A 23,756-nucleotide genomic window follows, 5' to 3' on the forward strand; every position below is an offset into this window, starting at 1 on the left:
GGGATGTGAAGGGTAAACAAAGGAGGAGGCTACAATGCTTGATAAGAAATGTATGCATTATCCTGCCCATGTAATTGTAACCCCTCTGTACAGTATGCTCACAAAAAAAATAAAATAAAAAAATAAAATAAAATAAAAAATAAAAAAATGGATACAAGCCCAGATTTAAACAAAAAAAATTTGTCATTTCCAGTGGTAGAGTACCAGCCTAGTTTTGATTTTTACTTCAAACCACAGGTTTGAATAACACTAATTACCAAAAAACAAAAGTTATTTTTGGAAAGTGCCCTAGGCTGCTGTATATAAAGTAGAATACAAGAACTTAGCTGTTTTTTTTTCAAGTCACCCTTTATCACATCCCTTCACTTTATTTCTTACTTTGCCCTTTTAAATTGCCTACCTTGTTTGGTTATCTATTTTCTGTTTGTACCCAATATGGAAGTTATTTGAGTTTAGGGCCTTATCTATGATGCTTCTTGCTCTAACCCTAGTGTAAACAGTGATTGGCACATGGTAGATCCTCAACTATTATTCACTAAAGTTCATTTAAAAGTCTGAGAGAAAATAAGGATGGTGTTACCATGAGCCTAAAGTTAGAAAGGTGAAAGAAGTTCTCTTTCCACATTCATTGCTCAGCTCAGGTGATCAGATTTGGAGATTACAGGAATAAGTTTTTCCAATTGGGAACAGTCACTGTATTTTCTGCAGTCCCTAAAATAAATTAAAAAAAACTCTCAATTGTCTAATAGATAATGAGATACTGAATGTATACTCACATTCAGTCATTTTAGCCTAACAGATATTTTTTACTATTTCAAACTGCATCTCTTGAACTTTTCAAATGGTTCCAACTCTTTCAGTGATAGTCTCACATTTTCCTAAGGTCCATTCCTCATTCTGCAAATAATGGCATCAAATTTATAATGGTATAGCTTATGGAAAAGCTAAAGTAAGCATAACTTCTTAGAATCTTAATACACAGCTTCAGTTTGTTATAGATGCTTAAATTTAGAGAAAAAGACGAAATCACAATAGAAGTACCACAGTCAAATACTGGGAAACACAAATAGAAGCATCTAGGAAAGAACAATGAATGTCACCCATGGCCCAGATTACTTTTTCCCAGGCCTAACATTTTACCAGGCCAAGAGAATGTAATTGTCACCATGCTCTGATAGGGTTCTGAAGACTTGCTCAAAGGGAGTGGACTTCAACTTGTGGCCTTGAAAGAATTGCTGATCAAAATATGAGACAAAGGAAAAGACAAAGCAAGTAAATTAAAGCACAATTTGAGCAAAGGCATATTTCTTAGATGAGGTATAGTGTGTGAAATGACCACAGCCAGTGGCTTTTACAACAGAGATCCTTATGCTGGGTAAAGCAGGGCAGATGTTTTTGTTAGACGTTTTTGTTTACACAATCCCCAAATACTTTTTTTTTGTTGTGAGCATTTGTTGTATTTATTTTTGCTCTGTGACATTATTTTGACATTAATTGGGCCCAGAAATGTCATTGTCAGTGTTTTTATATCAAAGTCTTTGCAACATAGACATTATACATATATTTGCTGTAAATTTCAATAAGTCCCTAGATCAAAGCAGGGGATTGCTCCTAGCAATTTTCACAACATGTATTCTTGGAGGTAAGTTACCTTAGTTCCTGTGGTGCTAATCAGTGGGCCAAGGAAGAAGGGGAAAATGTTGCTTTTCTATTATATGTTGCTGAAACTGAAGCAAAGAAAATAGACCCTGTGTGTTTTAATCAGTTTATTTATTGATACAATGTTTGCTTCTAAATTCTTGACTTCAGATGACTATGCCTATTGTTTCTAATGTATCCTGCTCCACAATGAGAAAATAGGGCAATAACCATAGTCCAACTAAGGCTTTTCAGCCAAGTACATGTGAGCTATATAATATCAACTTATGTAAAGATTTCAAGCTGGATATGGTGGCACATGACTTTAATACTAGCCACTCAAAAGGCTGGGCAGGAAAACCAAAAGTCTAAGGCCATCTTGGTAAACCTAGAGTGTTTTTTTTTCTTAAAATAAGATAGAAAGTTAATGAGTACATTTCTTATCAAGCATTGTTGCCTCCTCCTTTTCTTGCTCATGTGATTGTAACCCCTCTGTACAGTATTTTCACAATAAAAACTTAAATAAATAACTAAAACATAAAATAAGATAGAAAAGGGGTTGAAGAATAATAATTGAATGGGAAAGCACTTGCTTAGTATATGCAAAGGCCTAGGTTCAATTCCTACTAGTATAAGAAAAATTTAAAGTTTACCATTGGCTCACAACTGTAATCTTAGCTACTCAGAAAGGCTGAGATGTGAGAATTGTGGTTTTAAGGCAGCCCAGGCAGGCAGCTCTGTGAGACACTTATCTCCAATTAGCAAAAAGCTACAAGTAGAGCTGTGGCTCAAGTGATAAAACTCTAGCCTTGAGAAACAAAATACTAAGGGTCAGTGGCCCTGACCTGAGTTGAAGCCCCATGGCATACACACACACACACACACACACACAGAGAGAGAGACAGAGACAGAGACAGAGACAGAGAGACAGAGAGAGACAGAGACAGAGAGACAGAGAGAGAGAGAGAGAGAAAACAAGCTTCTTCTGATGGAATAATAACCATATTCTTCCAGTTTGATTTAGGGATCTCAACTAGTTGAGGTAAAAATCATGAAAACAGTTTACTTTTTTAAAAACAGCATTCCTCTCTTGTACTCTTTTCAGTCATTATTACTAATATAGTTTCAGACTGTTAAAGGTTTGATTCTATTTGTCTTAAGCAGTCGAACTCACTTTTATATTTTGTAGTACTGGGTACTAAACCTTGAGCTACAAACTCAGCCCCTGAAACATACTTTGGATTCAGAGTGCTCCTTAGTCCCTCCAGGACAGATTTAGAACTGTGGGTCCTGAGTGTGTGTCAGGGGAAAGAGATGTTATGTTGTCTAACATACCCCATTCCCTCCCTATGTCTGATTGGATGGTTTGAGAGTTTGTAGGGAGGGGGGTGGATAAAGATATCTCTTTACCTAAATATGTAATGTGAGACTACTACTCCCATAATTAATAACCATTGTGGTTCAAGCTTAATTCCTATAGTTCCTAATGATAAGGGCTGCCAACTAAGCAATCTCTTTAAATTTTGGTAGCATCTATGAAGATAAAGTCATATTGTGCATATGACTTTTAGACTATGACTCTCACATGCCATTGTGTTTTACATAAGCCTCTTTACCTTACTCTGGATCAGACTCTGGTAAGCATGTATCACAACAGCTTTATTCTCTCAAGCTTTGGAGCCTATAGTCATGATGTTTTTTTTTTTTCATACCTCTTGAGATGTGAGGATTTTGGAGAAAGATAATCTTGGCCCTTTCTACACATGGCTACACCATCACATGGTAGTTCAAAATTCTCAGCAAAAAAGCATATCCATCAGAGGAATGAGAAGTTAACCATACCACATGACAAATACCACTAAACTTTATGTACAATTCATTAAGGATCTTCCTTGTCTTTGGAGAAGATAGCCAAACACTGCCATCCCCCATCACAACAGGAAACAAAAATAGGATTTTTTTTCACAGACACATTTCCCTCAGATGTAAACTCAAATTCTTTCCATAGGATTACACTATACTCTGTGTGTGTGTGTGTGTGTGTGTGTGTGTGTGAGAGAGAGAGAGAGAGAGAGAGAGAGAGAGAGAGAGAGAGAGAGTGAGAGACATAGCATTCATGTGGGGGTGCATGTGTGTGCATGCTGGTCCTGGAGATAAACCTCAGGTCTTGAGCACTGCCCCTGAACTATTTTGCTCAAGGCCTAGCACTCTACACTTAAGCCACAACTCTAATTTTGGATTTTTTGGTTATTAATTGGAGATAAGAGTCTCAGAGACTTCCCTACCTGGGCTGGCTTCCAATCACAATTCTCAGATCTTAGCCCTCTTGAATATTAACTAAGTTACAGGCTTGAGCCAACGGCATTGGGTTTCTTGCCCTACACTTCTATTACTAAAGGATAAGGGCCATCAAATCAGTTTTTCTTTTCTTTTTCCCCTGAGACACATGAATCCCATACTCAAATCTGGTGCCTTTCTAACTTGGCCTTAGGAAAAAATTCAATTCTGTTCTCAGTGTGTCTTAAGAACTCCACAGAAAACTCCAAGGCCAGGAAAAAACATTTCAATCAACTCCTCACACTATTTTAGGAAATTCAATAGTATTCTAGAACAATTTCATCTAGTATTAAATTTACTACAATCAATTTCTTATGTACCAAAAACATCTGATCTGACTATATTATATATTATATTATTATATTTTCATTGGTGTTTTTAAACAAAAGACTTATAAGATGAGTCAAAAGGACAAGAGCAAAGCACATACCTACTGAAATGAGCATCCACTTGCAAAACTTCATTTCTAATGGTTATCTCAAAATAGTTTTTCTACTTTCAGGAGATTTGCTCAAGGTAATTCCTAATTTTTGTTAAAGGATTTTTAGATTGCTGTAAGTACAGTCCTTGGAATTAAAAGCAACCACTTAATCTCTGTACTAGATTATTCGTTCAACAAATATTCACTAATCACCTATTTAACACTAGAAACTATATCACAAACTATGGAAACTAGAACAAAACAGATGTGTTTGTGATCCTCATAGATTTTACTGGTAGTCTTGATAAAGTCCTTAACAATTCCTGTCTCACAAAAGAATACAGAAACCTTGATAAGATATGGAGCAGGCTGAATTTAAACCTATACTTGGCATGATATACAGTTCGTGCTTCTAATCTGCATCCTTCCAACTATACCATTAATATAGCAGTTTGTATGTCAATCTTAATTAAATTTGATCTAAAGATGCTTCTGTTTATGAGCCCTTACATAAGAAATGACAATCTAACAGTATAATAGAACAAAATGGAAACCTAATTCAATATACTTCTGTAACAAATATTGAATCTGAGTTACCCATGCTAATACATCATTCCAGGTTCTGTCATTTACTTAAATGTACTTTGACCTTTCACAGAGACAAATCAGCTATTTATTTTTTAATTTTAATTATGTTTTATAAATTATCTTTAAGTACAAATACAACAGAATACATTCTTTGTCTCAAGGATTAGCATCTGTTTTATGGCTGGATGAATTATTTCCTGGAAGGAATGCCCAAACAACAGCCAAGAACTCAGAAAGTAATATCAAGAGTGATTAAGAGCAAAGAAAAACACCTATCTTTGCATAACTTTGAGACCCCCAGCCTTTATCATATAAGTACTTGGATGTCAAAGAGCTCTGTATCTCCCTTTGAGAGCACCCACACTGTTAATGTGTCTCTCTGACTTTACATTTGTTTGCTGTCTGCTTGCTTGTTTTTTTCAATAAAGCTCCACCAAGGTTTCTTACCAGTAGGACGTGTCCAGGAATTCTTATTCTGTGATCTGAAGTCAAGAACCCTAACTGGAGAGTCCCTATTCCTAAAGGGAAACATCACAAACGCTCACCTCTACCGGGTAACAGAATAAAAAATGTCACATATGATTGTGAACAATGGTAAGGATTTGATAATTGGACTTCTCCCAGAAGATTTACTACACATCATTTTCAAAACATTAACTGGGTTTAAAATAAAAGATTGACAGAGACTACCATGGTGTTTAAAAAAAATGATGCTGTACCTGTGGTGTTACATAAAACCTAGAGAAACTGGTACATACAAGTCAACATAAACATGGGGGTGTTTTCATTCTGGAGAACAAAGCATTTATTTCAAGTGTAAGCTCGCAATTTGTAATTTTTCAAAGCATGATGACTAAGGAAGGAAGGAAAAGGAAAGGAAAGGAAGGAAAGAAGGAAGAAAAGAAAGAAAGAAAGAAAGAAAGGAAGGAAGGAAGGAAGGAAGGAAGAAAGAGAGAAAGGAAGAAAGAGAGAAAGGAAAGGAAAGGAAAAAAAAAGAAAAAGAAAAAATAGGGGAAATGTACAGCCCAAGGAACCTCCAGGCGTCTGTGGGAGGGATACAGGGAAAAACAGGAAACCATGGAGGAGAAAAGGCCTCAAAGGCCTAAGCCAAAACCTAGGGTGGGAGGTGGGGTGGAGGATGGAGCAGATCCTTCCTGGTAACAGAGAAAAGCCAGGTCCAACCGCAAGATGGTGATGCCACTTGTGTGCCCTCAGATTGGAGAGGCCCCAGATGAGTGACGGCTGGTGCGCGCACCCCGGGAGCACGCACGGCGAGGTGGAGGGGGGATGTGCAGTGCGTCAGCCAGGGGCGGCGAGGGTGGGAGGGGGCGGAGGGGGGGGGCTCTTGCCGCACTGGCCGCCCGAGGTGGGGGGCGAGCTCGGCGGTGACGCGCGGCCCTCACGTGACCCGGAGCTGCAGAGCGACGCAGCCTTGGGTGCAGTCGTCACTCGCGTCTGGCTAGCAGCTCCCCGCCGCCCAGCGCACGGCGGGCTGGCATCGGGCCCGGGGAAAGCGGAGCAGGTAAGGCCCCGGGGCCCGCGCGCCAAGGCCCGGCCCGCAGCCGCTTGCCGCCCGCAGCCGTTTGCCGATCGCAGCGAGGCAGGTGCAGAAAAGTGCGGCGGGCGCCCGTCTCCTCCACACCCTGGCTTTCTGGGAATACAAGTGCGGCCCCCTTGGAGTGGGGATGCGGGGCGGTTGGGGTTTCGGGGGAGGCGCAGCGGGGCACCTGAGAGCCAAGGGAAATCACCCTCTAGTCCCTGCAATGGGAGCACCTCTGGGAGGGGATAGGGTGGGGATGGGGGGGGGATGGCGGGGAAGAAAGGCCTGAACACAGAGCGAGGGACAGCGCTGGGTTCTGCAGCTTCCCTCCACCCCCACCTCCCCTCCCTCACCCTGCCCTGCTGTGTGCATGTCTACAGGGCCAAGTGAATCTGTGAAGACGCGGGTCGCGTCAAGAACCCGGAGGAGACCTCAAGGATAGGCCCAGGTCTGTTAAACGGGCATTGCTGGAGGGCGGGGACAAGAATGTGTGGAAAGTCCAGCCCGAGACCCAGACCCCAACTCTTTCCTCCATGCACCTCCCCTAACCATTCCCATCCTCCATTTTGATGCCTGCATAGCTCTGGGAAAGAATCCTGGGAAAGAAAAAATGGAGGGCTTTGAGTGAGGGAGGGAAAAGGAGAGGACTGGAAGGAGGGGCTCAAATTGGAGGCCCCCTAGAGGGCGCAAGGAGTGTCGAAGGTGGGAAAAACGAATTAAAAAATCAAAACAAAACAAACAAAAACCCTTTGCTATTAGGTCCCTGAATCCTGCTGCACAGTGCACCAGGCATTCAGTTTGCATCCTTGCCCTTGTCTTACTTGTGTTCAAAGAAAAACAGCCAGAAAAAAAATCTCATCATGGCAAATATCCGCCAGGAAAACGAAGAAATGGAGCAGCCCCTGCAGAATGGAGAGGAAGATCGCCCCCTGGGAGGAGGTGATGGCCACCAGCCTGCAGGAAATAACAGAAGAGGACAGGCTCGGCGACTTGCCCCTAATTTTCGATGGGCCATACCTAATAGGCAGATCAATGATGGGATGGGTGGAGATGGAGATGATATGGAAATGTTCATGGAGGAGATGAGAGAAATCAGGAGAAAACTTAGGGAGTTGCAGTTGAGGAATTCTCTGCGTAATCTTATGGGTGAGCTCTCTAATCACCATGACCATCATGATGAATTTTGCCTTATGCCTTGATTTCTGCAATTTTCCATGAGATTAATACTGTGATTCCTGCTGTTTTCCTTTTCCTGCATTTTCCTTTTAATGCCTTTACTAATCTATGTGCTGTGAACCTGGTGTTATTTCCATGTGTCGGGTGGGTCTTGTGTTGCCAGCTTCTAATTGGACATTGACTTTGTGCCCAGTGTTCCTGTCAACGTAGAGTTTTACCCATTTGCATGGAAAAAATGTAAAGTTAATAAAGCAATTAAAAAGCATTCTATACGTTATTGTTTTACTAAAAACCACATATATATATATATATGAACATCCCCTCCCTCAGCCTGAAACAGCAGAGTTAACTGGAGCACCTTCTTGTGTGGTAAACAATGAAAATAAGTTTCAATGTCTTTATGAATGTAACAAGGGTATATAATAATTACTAGGTCAAAAAACCTTAATAGTAAATCTCCTTTGTTACAGATATAATCCTTTAGTATATTTTCTTTTGTGAAATAGGGGAAATACTTGTTTTCCAGAGCTGTTGAGTGGAGCCTATCAGATGTGGAACTGTTCACTGGATTTTGTCCATTTCCCCAGCATTTCACAGGCCACAGGGCCCCATCAAGTAATTGGGGGAGAACTGGAGGGAGGTCTTTCCCATGCTTACATGTCCATACAGAAAATAAAATAGGTTTCTCCATGTTACTCCTCTGTTATTTGCAGTCTTGCTACCCTGAATCAGTCCTGTTAATTGGAGATACTGTTCCTTTTGACGTCCTAACTTACAGAACATAAATAGACTTGAACCTTTTACTTGTGTTCACTCCTTGGGGTGATTTACTTGGGAGACTCAGCAGGCCTGTCCACTCAGTTAAACAGACTTAATTCAGACATACAAATAACATTGGGGTGTGGCACATTCTTCATAAAGCTGAGGCTCTCATCTCCATCTTATCCATTTCTGGAATATGAAAATAAGCCTTTGAGAAGTATACTAAATATTTGGCATTGTGATTTCTGTGTAAATGTGACCTTCTCCGGTGATTTTGAGTGAATTATCCTTGGGCTCAGTTTCCACAACAGTATCTAAGTTATTGTCTTCATTGGTTAACTAATACAGTCAGAGATCCTGCTTAATACTATTTCTGACCCTAAGTGATGGGAAGGAAGTAACTTTACCTGGAAATTATTACATTTAACTAACAAACAGTCTCAAAATATTTATTTACCTAGACAAAATGTTAAGAATGGTAATATTTGAGTGCCCTGTCCACCTACCTTCACCCTCACTTTTAGCACCATCTGAATCAGGAATTGTTTTAATAGTTGCTCAGCGATTTTCACTTATCTAAGTAACATTGGAAGAGTGAACACTGATGGAAATTACACCCGTTTTGCAGGCTATGAGCTTAATTGTGTCTTTCATAATTAACAAATGCTTCCAAGTTGGACTACATTAAATAATCAAAGTATGGCACTACTTAAACTATCACTACATTTTGTTTCTAAATTTCCTATTAAATCGGTGCATTATTATGGATGTGTTTGGGGGAACCGATTCTGTTTATTCAGAATTTGGATAATTTGTCTCTAGGATACACTCCTGATTTCTGTGTACTATTAGCACTCCTCCATCACTTTTGTTTGCTGAGTAAGGTCTTACTTTGCAGTCCAGAGTTGATCCTCCTGCCTCCTAAGTACTGAGATTGCAGACCTGTGGCACCACAATAGGCCCAATGGTAATTTTTTTCGTTCTAGATATCCCTTTCTTTTTTGTTATTATGTATTAATTATACAGAACAATGAGTTTATGTGACATTTATGTATACCTGCACAACATTTTGATAATCACTACTATTACCACCTTTTCCCTTCTCTCACTTTCTTCATCTTTCCTAATAGAGTCCCTTGTACTTTTATGTCTTTTCCCTCTTTCCACATATGAGAGAAAATGTGTGATACTTGCCACTGTCACTTACAAAGTAAAAGCAAAATTACTGACAAAAGAGCTTTGTTTCATCAATCTGGGCAGTTCCACTGCCCAAATTCCAGTCTAATGTCTCTCATTCTCCCCGGAATGAGTATGTTTCCTCATTTGATAGCGCAAGTGGCTTTTAGGGAAAAGCAAGGGCATAGAGAGCTGTGTGGTATGATTTCCAATGTGTGCGTGTTCAAGGTTTCATGGTTGCATAGAAACGTGACGTCAATGTGGCGACTGTGGCTACCTTGACGACTTTCTAATGGAAATCAACGTGACCAGGTTCTAAAAGAGAGGGGTCTTGTTTCCAATTGTTTGGCTTTGGCTAAGGGCTTTGAGTGTCTGCGAGGGTTGGGGGTGGGGGGGGGAGGACGGAGGAGAAGGTCCAAGGAGACAAGAAATTCCAAACCCTAGTCTGCTATTTTCCCAGCTTCAGTACTTGTTCTGTCTGGTGATGCAGAGAGATGGGGAATGCTTCTTGCATATTGGAGTGTGATTTCCTTCGCTGCTGAGTTCTGGGAATGAGCAGGAATAGAAAATGCTGTGGAGAAGTGAGTCCAGTGGCCATTTCTGTGAGGTGGGAAAGAGAATGTCTACTCATAGGGACTTTGAGAGACGACCCACAACTGCACAAAGCCATCTCCCTGGGCTCACTGTTTTATCACCAGGATCTATGAGTACAGAAGTAGGTCAAGAGAGAACAGGAAGGTTGAGGCAGAGGAGGAGGATCTGAGTTCAAGTTCTGGTATAGGAAAGAAAAAAAATCAGACAAAATAGGTTTAAACAAGCACACACACAAAGCACGCTTGCAACATACATGAAAAATACTGAATGTCATAAATTATGTTAAAGAGGGAGGAGAGTTAGGAAACTTACGTAGATCTCAGGCCAAAAAAGTCCGTGCCTGCTGTTGCCGTGGAAACGTGACATCATCACAGCGACTCAGGACACGATTTTTAATGGAGACGGAAGTGATCTGCTAAGAAGGAGGAACTAAGCTATTGCATTCTTCTAAGGGTTTGAGTTCCCAAAGTAGGGTCTGAATCATCCTGGGAAGCCGGGACACATGCCAGGATCCCAGACTCAAATAGGCTGTTTCCGCTTGGGGATTCGCTGTCTTGTGACGGAGAGAGAGGTGAGACCCTCCTGCTCTTGTGAGTAATGTGCCCTGCACTGGAGTGTCCTGGAGCTATTTTTTTTTTGAGCGAGGGAGGGGAATGCGTTACCCTCTAAAGTGGATCTCTGATGTGTAAACAAAAATGCAGTTGGTTAGACAAACTTGCTAGGCATTTGAGATTGTAATATATATTCTGTAATAGCAATTTTTTAAAAAGTCTACAAATCTATTGAATTGCCTTTCCACCGTCATGTTTTTTTAAAAAAAGAATCAGCTTTTTATGTATGTGAGTGAGGGGATCTATTTTTTATTCTTTATCTGGTCCTTATTTATTTATTTATTTACTGGGGCTTGAACTCGAGGCTTGGGTGCTGTACCTTAGCTTTTCCCCCAAAGGCTAGTTCTCAACCACTTCATTCTCAGCTCGACTTCGGACTTTTTTGATGATTATTCACAGATAAGAGTCTCCTAGACTTTATACTGCCCTGGAAGGCTGTGAACCACAATCCTTAAATCTCAGCCTGCTGAGTAGCTAGGATTGCAGGCTAGAGATCCTTGCTGCGGGCTATTCTATACCTTTTATATACCTTTCTATTTTGTTGCCATTTTCACACTTTCTTGAGTTTATCCTCTGACATTGTTATTTTTCAAAATTATTTTTGTAGTCCACTCTATTTCTTTGTGGATTTTAGAATTAATTTCTGTCTGGAAAAATCTACTATAAACTTTGTTGGGATTGCACTGAGTCTATAAATCAGTTTGAGGAAAATAGACTTCTTAATAATGATGAATCTTCTATTTCACAAAATTATGCATTTAGGTCTTTAATCTCTTTCACCAATATTTTGTAATGTTCAGTGGGCCAGTATTGCATAACTAAGGAAGACTTCCTTAATTATTTTATAGTTCCTTATTCTAATATAAATGATGAGTATTTTAAATTACATTCCACATATCTATTTTTTGTTTAACTGTTCAATTGTTAGCAGGCAAATGTTTAAAGTAGCTATTGTAGAGTCTTCTAGGTTGAAATCTCAGGTTACTTACTCTATGATGAAAAGGTACCAGCTGCTTAACATGTATTTGCCCATGCTTCTATGCCAGCTTTTAGAATTACTGGTCATGTACTGAAATTTTTTTTGGGGGGGTCTGGTTGTGGTGCCTGAACTCTGGGCCTGGGCACTTCAGCTCTTCAGCTCAAAGCTAGCATTCTACCACTTGAGCCACAGCGCCACTTCTGGCTTTTTTTTTCTGCTTATGTGGTGCTGAGGAATCGAACCCAGGGCCTCATGCATGCAAGGCAAGTGCTCTACCACTGAGCCACCTTCCCAGCCCTGAAATTTTGCATAAAAATGACCTAATGTCAATTTTAAGAATGAGCCCTCAAAAACCTCAGCACTAAAATATGTGGTCAAAATTGAATCTGTAACCCCATGGATGTTTTTCTTCTTTATCTCTCAGCAAAAGTACCTAAACAAATTGTTAGGGTCATTCGCATCATGGCTGAAGAGAATGAGATGGAGAATGGGGGGAGGGGACAGAAAGAGAAAGAGAGCTCTTTGTTTCTCTTTTCACAGCCTTCCTAAGCCAGCATGGTTACCATAGTGACTTGGGGACCACTATGAGATTTGATAGAGACTGTGTCCATTTACAATTAGTGATGGAATCACTTATTACCATGATAGGTGTCAGTAGTTGCTTTTTCAATGCTTTTATTCCTCCTAAAATTATTACTTGTCTTTGAAAATAGAGCTTCCACATCTCCCTTACTTGCTTGTTAATGTATTCATTCTCATATTTTCATTTTTCTTAAAAGTTTGCATTTTATGTATTTTAGTGCTTAAATTTCCCAAAATTGGCCAGTGGAAATTAATTTGAAACTAATTAATGTCTCCTTAGAATTCCTTGAGCATGTACTTTGCTTTTTGAGCAAAGTAGAAAGAAAGTAATTATGTCCATCTCACAGCAATCCTTTGAGAACTTGAAGAGAAAATGTCTGAAAGTAAAAACCTCAAGAAGGTCATCAGCAAATGTTAGCTCCCCAATGCAACTTTTTCTTTATTGTCAGTGCATGCTTCTTGTATTAGTATAATATAATGCAATACAATACTTAGAAATGTAACAGAAAGTAGGGATAAGCCCACATTTCCATCATGTAAGTCTCAATGTCACTGGTATATGGGGAGAATTGTGGGATGGAAAAAGTAAGAAGAAATGAGGTCTCTGCATAGTTTTACCTAACTGAGTGATTATAAGCAACATCATCTACCCATTCTCTTCATTTAATGTGCTTTCCCAGCCTCATTTCCTCTGTATTTCATGTATTGTTTTTAAATTTTCCTTTGTCTGCCTCCTAGTGTAACATCAGAGAAAGTTGTGAAGTCTATACTACTGAACCAAAAGCTGTTAAAGAAAAAATAAAGTGTGCTATCAAGCCTTCTAGACAGGTTATAAGAACAAGCATGAAGAGATCATGAGGACTTTGTAAGTCACTTCCCTTCCACCATCTTTGTCTATACAGCAGGATAATGTAACAATTCTCAATCCTTCTAATGACTAGGAATACTCTGGGCATCGACTGTGATCCCTTGTGTGAAATCATGTATGGTCTCAGTAGGAAGGAAGGAGCAGGTCATTTTGGATAAATTACATTATCAGAGATCTTATAAATGTCCCAGAACACTGCATGGATAGCATTAAATTAGTCATCCTTAAATGTGGGCTGCTGAAATCAGGATATTTTCATGTGGTACATGAATTGCTTCACCAAATTACTGAGTAGTGCGTATTAAAATAACAGACATCTGTGTTATGCCTAGAATTCTGCTGATATAATTTGTTTTACCAAGGAAGACCTATGCTCATGCCTTTTATATTATTTTGCAGATAAAAAATCTCTTGGAACAGATTCTTAGAAGAGTGAGGGCTGGTCCCGAGAGAAGATACTTACATCCCGTAAAAGAGAAGATTTTGAAATGGAACATCTGGAATATAGCAACAAGTAGTGGATGTGACTCTTACCTCATTCCTTTGATTCATTCCATGTTCTTTTTTTCCCTAGTGTGACATGGCTGAAAAAATTTCTTATTGATCCCTCAAAACAACTAATACAAAGAGCAAAAATACTAATGAGTCATCTAGACTGACACAGGGGATGAGGGTACTGGGCAAGGATAACATACCCTTCTACAGAATCAGGACCTTGTGTGACTCCTTTCCCTTTCTTGGCCTCTGATCTAATATAGATGGACACTGGTACAGAAGGTACTAGCAAAAGGGATTAGGGGTGTGGGTTTTGGAGTGAGAGGAACCATTAATTGATGGTTGTATGATCTATGGCAACTTATTTGTCATGTCCTGATAATTAAAGGTGTCTTTTTTTCCCTCATCTTCCTCCTCTCCCACCTGCTCTCCTCCTTCTTTTTCCTATTATTCTACTGTACATCCAAAATTTGAATGATAGAAAAGTGGTTATTACATTTCCCACTTTTATTTTCATTGCATGTTCCACAAACCTTTGATTTTATAACTTTTCAACTGACAAACATGAGAAGAGTCAGACATATACCATTACTTTTATATTACAGATATAGCATCTCTAATCAGATATATTATTCAAACAGTGGACTTCATTAGCTAGAAGACTCATTAAAAGGTAAAATTAAATCATTTTATAAATTTTGTCATTAATCAGAATGTTTCATCCACTTATTAGTACTTAGTTTAAAAAATTAGAAGAGCCGAGCACCAGTGGCTCACTCAGGAGGCTGAGATCTGAGGATCGAGGTTCAAAGCCAGCCCGGGCAGGAAAGTCTATGAGACTCTTATCTCCAATAAAACCACTAGAAAATTGGAAGTGGTGCTGTGGCTCAAGCAGTAGAGTGCTCACTTTGAGCTGAAGAGCTGAGGGACAGCGCCCAGGCCCAGAGTCAAGCCCCACGACTGACCATAAAAAAAAATTAGAAGAAATTCAAAACACAAATAACAAAGTTAAAATTCTAACCTACATATACTGGATATATGAAATGTAATATGTATATATGTATTATATTTGCACATATACATACAAAGAAAAAATCAGTGGAATGAATACCATAAGTGAATTTCAGTGATGACAGAAATGCTTAGTATTATTTTTATTTGCGGTACATTACTGAGCATTAAACATTTTCAAAAAGAGATGTTCTAATATCCATGTAGTTTATTCTTTCTTTTCTGTCAGTCATGAGGCTTGAACTTGGGGCCTGGGCTCTTTCTTGGGCTTTTTGCTCAAAGCTAGTGCTCTATACCATTGTGACCCACAGCACCACTTCCAGTTGTCTGGTGATTAATGGAGATAAAGTCTTCTGGACTTTCCTGCCTGGGTTGTCTTTGAATTGTGATCCTCAGATCTCAACCTTCTGAATAGCTAAGATTACAGGAGTGAGCCAGTACTCAGCATAACACGTTTCTTGAATATCTACTTCTTATATTTCATTTCAGGAATAAATACACAAAATTACTCCAAGTGGAGAAATACATTATTCCTTCAGGATCTTACCCTTTTCTTATCTCTTACAGGTAATCACTATCTGTTATAAGATGATTTTTCTTTTTTCTTACTTTTTTTTTTTTTCGGTCGGTCATGGAGCCCGAACTCTGGGCCTGGGCGCTGTCCCTGAGCTCTTCAGCTCAAGGCTAGTGCTCTACCACTTGAGCCACAGCACCACGTCTGCCTTTTTCTGTATATGTGGTACTGAGGAATCCAACCTAGAGCCTCATGCATGGGAGGTGAGCACTCTACCGCTGAGCCACCTTCCCAGCCCTTGATTTTCATTTTCTTTATTGTAAGGATGTTCTTCTTGTATTTTCCATTTGCACTTCTTTTGAGAACTGTTAATTCATTTGTGCATTTATTATTTGTTTTTGTTGTTCAATTTTTAAAAATTTTATTTTATTGTAAAGATGCTCTCTGAATTAGTCCTTTGGTGAATAGCTTCTCTACTCTGTGAATTGTCTCTTCATTCTGGTAATTGTTTGTTTGTGAAGAAACTTTTTAAAGTTGATGCAATCCCATTTGTTAATTCTTGCTTTTATTTCTGGAGTAATTGGAGTGCTATTCAGAAGGTAACTTTACCTATGTCTATATCTTCACATTTTTTTTCTGTTCTCCTGCAGTAGTCTCAAAGTTTCTAGTTTTACTACAGATATTTGATTCATTTTTTTCTTTCTCTTTTTTCTTTTAATTTTATTGTCAAGGTGATGTACAGTGGGGTTACAGTAATATAAGTAAGGTAGTGATTACATTTCTTGTCTAACTTGTTACCCCTTCCCTCATTTTTCTCCCTCTTTCCCTTCCACCCCAACCCCCCCCAAGTTGTACAGATAATTTCCAACATTACAACAGTATTGCTGTTATATAGATTCCCCGTTTGTCCTTTGTCTCACTATTTTGTTGCTCCCCTTCCCTTCCCTAGTTCAGATAAACATATATACAATACCCAGGACACCAGAATCAAATACAGTTACCACAGGGGATAAACCATAGGGGGGAAAACACAAAAGAAGAAAGAAATCACATAGTACATTGAGAACAACAAGAAAGAAAAACCTCTTGTGTCCATGTCTTGGAGTTCATTTCGCTTAACATCATCTTATATGGTCATATGTGCATAGCTATTGAGTAGCTATTGAGCTGTTCTGCTCATCTGCTAAGTTTATCCTAGATATATACTAATTATTACAAATATGAGAGATCATGGGACCTATGTTTCTTTGGGTTTGGCTTATTTCACTTAATATTTTTTTTCCCCAAGTCCTTACATTCCTTGCAAATGGGGCCTTGTCATTATTTCTGACAGAAGAATAGAATTCCATTATATATATATCACATTTTTCTCGATTCATTCATCTACTGAGAGACATCTGGGTTGGTTCCATATCTTAGGGTAAATAATGCTGCAATAAACATAGTTGTGCTGGCAGGTTTAGTGTGGCATTGTTTGTGTACATTTGGGTAAATGCCCAGAAGTGGGATTGCTGGGTCATAGGGAAGCTCTATGTGTAGTCTTTTGAGGAACTTCCATACTGCTTTCCAGAGTGGCTGATCAAGTTTACACTCCCACCAACAGTGTAGTAGCGTTCCCTTTTGGCCACATTCCCTTCAGCATTTGTTGTTATTTGGTTTCTTGATTATAGACATTCTAACTGGAGTGAGGTGGAATCTCAATGTTGTTTTGATTTGCATTTCTTTTATGGTCAGAGATGTTGAGCATTTCTTCATGTATCTATTGGCCATTCTTATTTCCTCTTCAGGGAAATCTCTCTTTTAGTCTTTAGCCCACTTATTAATGATGCCGTTGTTTCTTTGGGAATTTTTTTGGGGGGGATTTAATTTTTTTAGTTCTAACTATGTTTTAGATATGAGACCTTTGTCTGTTTTATGATTAGTGAAGATCTTTTCCCAATATGTGGGCTTTCTACTAATCTTGCTAGCAGAAGCTCTGCAGTTTAATGCAATCCCATTTGTTCAACCTTTCTTTGACTGGTTGTATTTCTGGGACTTTATTAAGAAAATGTGGCCTGTGCCAAAGAACCCTAGAGTTTCTCTGATTTCTTCCTGCAATGTTTTCAGGATGTCTACTTTCACCTCGAGGTCTTTGATCCATTTGGAATTGATTCTGGTGCAAGGTGATATATAAGTATCTGACTTTATTTTTCTACAGGTGTTTAACCAATTTTGCCAGCATCTTTTACTGAAGAGGCTGTCTTCCACACTATTTTTGGCTCCCTTATGGAAGATTAGGTGGCTATAGGTCTGCAGGTTCATTTCTGGGTCTTCAATTCTATTCCATTGGTCTTCATGTCTGTTTTTGTGCCAGTACCAAGCTGTTCTGATTATTATACCTTTGTAGTAGAGTTTGAAGTTTGGTATTGATATTCCTCCAGCACTGTGCTTTCTGCTAAGGATTGTTTTTGCTATTTGGGGTCTTTTATTGTTCCATATGAGTTTTTGTATTGCTTCCTATTTCATTAAACAATTCGGTTGGGGTATCGATGGATATTCCATTGAATTTGTAGATAGCCTTTGGCAGTATTGCCATTTTCATGACATTAATCCTCCCAGTCCAGGAGCATGGGAGGTTTCCCCACTGCCTGAGTTCTGCTTTAATTTCCTTTTACAGGTTTTTAAATTTTTCATCATAGAAATCTTTCACTTCTTTGGTTAATTCCTAGGTATTTTATTTTGGGGGGGGGAGGCTATTACAAAAGGAGTTGCTTTCCTGAATTCAGCTTCTCTCTTCTTGCCATTGGCATACACAAAAGCTATCGATTTTTGAGAGTTAATTTTATACCTTTCTACTTTGCCAAACTTTCAGATCAGGCAGAGTAATTTGGCAGTGGAGTTTATGGGATTCTTTTAATACAGAATTATGTCATCTGCAAAGGGGAAGAGTTTTACTTCATTTTTCCCCATTTGGATTCCCTTTATGTTTTCATCTTGCTTTAGCTAGGCCTTCTAATACTATATATATGAAGAGGAGTGGAGAGAGCAGACATCCTTGTCTTGTTCTTGAATTTAGAGGGAATGGCTTTAGCTTTTCATAATTAAGTACAATGCTAGCTGAAGGTTTGTCATACACAGCCTTTATTATATTGAGGAATGTTCCAGGGATTCCTAGCTTCTCCAGAGCTTTCATCATAAAGGGGTGTTGGATCTTGTCAAATGCTTTTTCTGTATCTATTGAGATAATCATGTAGTTCTTGTCCTTGCTCCTGTTGATGTTAATGAATTACATTAATTGACTTGTGAATATTGAACCAGCTTTGCATCCCTGGAATGAATCCTGTTTGATCATAGTGTATGATTGGCCAGAATTTTGTTGAGTATTATGTCGATGTTCATCAAAGAAATCAGGTCCGTACTTTTTCCTTTGATGACTCCCTTTCTGCTTTTGGGTTACTTTTATTTTTTGCTTGTACTGGAGGTTAAACTCAGGGCTTTGTACGCTCACTTGGCTTTTTACTCATAATTAGTGCTCTACCATTTGAGCCAAATCTCTAGTTCTGGATATTTGTTGGTTAGTTGGAGATAAGTATCTCTTGGATTTGTCTGCTGGAGCTGGCTTCTAACTGCACTACTCAGGTATTAGCGTCCTGAGTACCTGTACTAGTTTAAATTTATCTTTGTACAAGTTGAAAGATAGGGATCTAGTTTTCATCTTTTAAACATGGCTATCCAGTTTTCCTAATACCATTGGCTGAAGAGACTCTAAGGATATATGGCTATAACTGGGTTTATTTCTGGGAATCTTCTATGGCTCTATAGTATGATTTGAAGTCTGGTATTGTGATGCCTCCAACATGCCTTTTTTGCATAGGATGTCTTTGTGTATTTGCGATCTTGTATAGTTTTGTACGAATTTTGGAATTGTGTGTGTGTGTGTGTGTGTGTGTGTTGGTCCTGGGACTTGAACTCAAGGACTGGGCGCCATCCTTGAGCTGCTTTTGCTCAAGGCTGGTGCTCTACCACTTCAGCCACAAGTCCACTTCTGGCTTTGTCTGTTTATGTGGTACTGAGGAATCGAACCTAGGGCTTCATGCATGTTAGGCAAGCACTCTGCCACTAAGCCCCATTCCCAGCCCAACTTCTGGCCTTTTTTGGGGTAGTAGACTCTCATGGACTGTCCTGCCCTAGGTTGGTTTCAAACTGTGATTCTTATATCTTAGCCTCTTGCATAGGTAGGAATACAGATGTAAGCCACCAGCACTGGGCTTTAAAGTGATTTTTATATTTCTGAGAAAAATGACATTGGGATGTTGATGGATAATGCATTAAAACTACTTTCAGTAGTATAGCCATTTTTACAATATTAATTAGCTAAACCATAATTATGGAAGATCCTCCTTCCATCTTCTAGTGTCTTCAATTTCTTTTGTTAGTTTTTTATAATTTTCATTATAGAGGTCTTTTGGGTCCTTAGTTATGTTTATTCCGTGTGTGCGTGTGTGTGTGTGTGTGTGTGTGTGCGCGTGTGCGCATGCTCCCATGTAGTGATACTGGGGTTTGAACTCAGGGCCTAAGTGCTGTCCCTTAGCTTTTGTGCTCAATGCTGGTACTCTACCCTGTCAGCAACAGCTACATTTCTAGCTTTACTGAAAATAAGAATATCATAGACTTTACTGCCCAGAATGGACTTGAACTTCAATCCTCAGATCTCAGCCTGCTGAGTATCTAGGATTATAGGCATGAGCCACCAGTCCCCAACTCATTCCTGGATATCTTTTTAAGCTATTGTGAATATTTTTTTTAATTTCTGCCTATTTATTTGGGGTCTGGCTTGTACCTGTTTTTCCTAGAGCTTGAGGTATTGTATTAGCTGCCTCCCTTTATGTACTCTAAACTGCTGCTGGCTTCATGGAGCTTTATAAATCTATGGGCTACTTGCTGTAAAGGGCCCCAGGGAAAACACAACATGCAACCCCCTAATGCATCTAATGGGGGAAAGGGGCAGCACTACATTCTGTACTTGTGTTGGCAAACTCAAGGACTCAGATACTCTGCTTGCAGTTGACCTATAATGTTTTTAAGTCACATACTCTGATTGAAATAGAAAAAAATCTAAAGTAGAAAACAACAGTAAGACATGCATGAAAACTTTGGGGAACGTATTTGCAGACTAGATCAAGATTAATCTAGTATAGGTATGGTTTTGACATACAACATGAAAGAAGTTATGATATAATTTTAACTGGTTTCAAATAAAGCTGTATATCAACAATAGATATGTTATAATATGCTGACACCACAATGAATTAACTGATGCAAATGTACTTATTTCTTTAGAAATCCTGAGCATATGAACTGGAAAATCTAAGATGCACATGCAGATGTTTCTGAGCATGTGTTTTTTGAAACATCTGTGTGTAAGGTACATGGTCACATACAGCTCACTGTAATGTCATGTCTACAGAATGTGCACCATCCTACTGACAACTCCCTAAGGGTCAGGTAAGACTAAGGCCAGTGAGAAATGCAAATTTATTTCGTCATAAATGTCCTTCTTTGTATTGTTTGAGTTTTTGTATCTATCAAACAAGGTAGATTTTCAAAATATAAAACAAAATACTTGTGTAGAAATTAATTTAAAAAGAAAGGTACACACATGTTCTTTGTAAAAGTCATCACATTAGTTTGATGAAATGAATTATGTGGACAAATAGAATTAAATTTGTGTGTGTGTGTGTGTGTGTGTGTGTGTGTGTATATGTGTGTGTTTCTAGCTTTTTTAGAATATGGCTTGTAACTGTAGCTCTATCATCAGTCTAGACTATGACTTGTTTCTAGTCTCAGGTTTAGATATCTCATCAAATGTGCATTTGTACATTCCAGGAAAATTGCTTTACATTTTACAATGAACAAATACCATAAAGTGGGTGAATGTGATAAAAAGTTATGTTTGGGAACTGCACACATAAAGTTTAAGCCATTCCATTTGCCTGTTCATGCAAAATGTTCCTGGCATTCAATGATAAATCTTGTGCATCTGCAGTAGGTTGAGATGGGCACATTGTAAAAGGTTCCCAGAGATCAAGGTTCTCACCTTCATTACTATTTGTCATATGTTACCTTACACATGTACAGGTTCCCCAAATTTTCTCTAACTTCTTTTCATAACTCCCTAGATTACTGAAGACATCTGCCACATCATACCCTGTTTCCTACATCCTCTCTGTCACCTTCTACTGTACAGTGGCTCCTTATATCTGCTGCTGACTGGAAAGGTGCACTAGAGCAACGTGGTATGATGGTATGATTTTACAATACTCTTTTATGCCTGTTATACTTTTCAGACAAAATTTTTCTAATTGCTCAAGCATCTTTGTGGAAATATTTGACAATGGCAGTACTGTGGTGCCACCTACTGACAAAATAGAGAATTGCAGCCTGTCCATTCGCCACCACACCCACCCTTCACAGCTAGCCAGAAGTCTGGGAAGAAGGGTGGACAATTCCAGTGTTCAGGGATACTGAAGATCACCAGACATAAAGCACAGCTTATCGTTTTCATAAAGGGAAGTCTCATGTGGGATGATAAAAATATATATTTTTTATCTTATTTTTATGGTTTGAAATCTCTAGATAGAGACATACAAGCAAAAAGTAGATCCATGCCAGTTAATTTTTGGATTACCATCTTTCCAGGAATCAATCAATAAATCAATATACCTATAAATTTATTAAGCATGTAATAAAGTTTATAAGTAAGCTTGTAATACATTAAAATCTGTGGTTGATTAATTGTAAGATATCACTATATAGCTGTTAACAGCCTTTCTGTGACAATTATATTTACAACACCCTGGCTTTACATATGTATGTATCTGGAAACATACGTACACGTGTATGCAAATATGTATATATTTTTCTGATAACATGTGAATTCAAAATACTCTTACTAATTTTCAGGCTCTCCAGCATGCAGATTGCCATGGTTGAAATAGCTAGACTCCAATTGTGTTGTCTGTTAGTGGATATCAGCCAAAGCTGGAAGGTGAGACCAATAGGATAGAGGTTCCAGGCCATCCTGGGGAAGAAAATTGCAAGAGACTTCATGTTGACACTGAGCTACAATGGGATGCCCAAGATGTGAGGATCAAGTCCTGGTATAGCATGGGTAAAAAGTGAGATCCTATCCCAAAAGAGTTGGCGGCTTGGCTAAAAGGTTCATCACCTGCTTGGCATTTGAGAGTCCCCAAGTTCAAAGGCCAGTACTGCCAAAGAAAAATGTTAAGAAAGCAGTCCTGTCAGTGTGCAAATCCATTAGAAATGTGTAAGGCACTTACAGTAGTTAGAATCCTGTCTTCTCACAGAGGCTGGACATCTTGTCTTGTTTGCTGATTACATTTCAAGGGAATGACTTTCAGGCTTTGAGGAAGACACTTCTGAGGTGGTGTAGATTCATACAGTTGAGAAAACCTGGGGCATGGCTACGGTGGTAGCTTAAGGCCCTGAGTTCAAACCCCAACACATTAAAAAATGGAAAAAAAGAAATGGAAAAAGACACTGTGTTGTAAGCTATTTTTAGTAAATGCACTAAGACAGGAAGTCAGCTGTCCATGTCAGGTACTGGACAGAACAAACTGAGTTTATCAGGCAACCCTGAGCTTTCTCAGGTAGGCTTTTTGATAGAGAACCTTGGTCATCCTAGGACCTGCAGGTAGGAGCTTTTCTGGAGTTTGTGTCTGAGTACAGATATTTGGTAGGGTTCTTATATGCTCAGGGTTCTGCATTTCTCATGGGCATGAGCAAAAGTTTGTATTTCTTTCAGTCTTGGTATTCTCTGGAGTCCCACCCTAGTAGTATCCTCCAGTAATTCTTTTTTTTCCAGTAATTCTTTAACATTATGTCTAAACTGCATTTTTATTTCCTGTAGGTAACATAGGAAATACCCTGTCATTTCCTAGAATCAAAATGACAACTTTGTTTTTCAAATTTTGTATTGGAAAAAGGTTCAAACATTCAAAAGGGTAGAAAAGAATAAAAAGAAGACATCTTAGAATGACAGTGCTTCTAGGCCCTTTCCTTAGGCAGAGCTAGGAAGTAGTTGAAAAACAATAAACACTTTTTTGATGTACTGGAAATTGAACTTGGCCTAACACTTGCAAAGCAAGGGATCTACTACTTAGCCCTTTTCATTTTTTCTTTGTTTGATTGTTTTTGTGTCAGTACTGGGCTTGAACTCAGGGCTTGGACACTGTCCCTGAGCTCTTTTTCTCAAGGCTAGCCCTCTGTCATTTGAGCCATAGCTCCATTTCTAGTTTTCCATTAGTTAATTGGAGATAAAAAGTCTCACAGACTTTCCTGCCTGGGCTGGCTTCAAACTGCAATTCTCGTATCTCAGACTCCTGAGTACCTAAGATTACAGGCATGAGCTACTGGTGCCTGGCTTTTTACTTTTGTTAATTTTGAGATAGGATCTCCAGTTTAT

The 23,756-nt window shown here is 39.0% G+C and overlaps 2 protein-coding genes and 1 long non-coding RNA gene across 6 annotated transcripts in view; 2 read left to right on the forward strand and 1 right to left on the reverse strand.

Moving 5' to 3' along the window:
• The window catches only part of Bex2 (brain expressed X-linked 2), a 98,822-nt gene that overhangs the window by 54,010 nt on the left and 21,056 nt on the right, over window positions 1-23,756 (reverse strand). The gene's annotated exons all lie outside the window — the stretch shown is intronic.
• Window positions 6,897-7,965, forward strand: Ngfrap1 (nerve growth factor receptor (TNFRSF16) associated protein 1). Of its 2 annotated transcripts, none has more exons than XM_013036604.1 (2): window positions 6,897-6,972; window positions 7,358-7,965. In XM_013036604.1, the coding sequence occupies exon 2, from the start codon at window positions 7,385-7,387 to the stop codon at window positions 7,721-7,723; it is 339 nt and encodes a 112-aa protein (XP_012892058.1). In that variant the 5' UTR covers window positions 6,897-6,972; window positions 7,358-7,384; the 3' UTR covers window positions 7,724-7,965. The 2 variants fall into 2 exon arrangements, with proteins under 2 accessions (XP_012892058.1, XP_012892059.1); XM_013036605.1 differs by having other exon boundaries at window positions 7,403-7,965.
• LOC106001514 lies at window positions 10,638-22,381 on the forward strand. 3 transcript variants are annotated; one of them, XR_001175838.1, is made up of 7 exons: window positions 10,638-10,803; window positions 13,143-13,269; window positions 13,672-13,786; window positions 14,373-14,440; window positions 20,612-20,776; window positions 21,451-21,575; window positions 22,235-22,381. It is a non-coding gene; the product is annotated as an uncharacterized LOC106001514 (long non-coding RNA). The 3 variants fall into 3 exon arrangements; XR_001175839.1 differs by having other exon boundaries at window positions 10,638-10,822; window positions 13,672-14,440; XR_001175837.1 differs by having other exon boundaries at window positions 13,672-14,440.

Source organism: Dipodomys ordii, unplaced genomic scaffold, assembly GCF_000151885.1.
Source record: "Dipodomys ordii isolate 6190 unplaced genomic scaffold, Dord_2.0 Scaffold303, whole genome shotgun sequence".
NCBI classification, from domain to species: Eukaryota; Metazoa; Chordata; class Mammalia; order Rodentia; family Heteromyidae; genus Dipodomys; species Dipodomys ordii.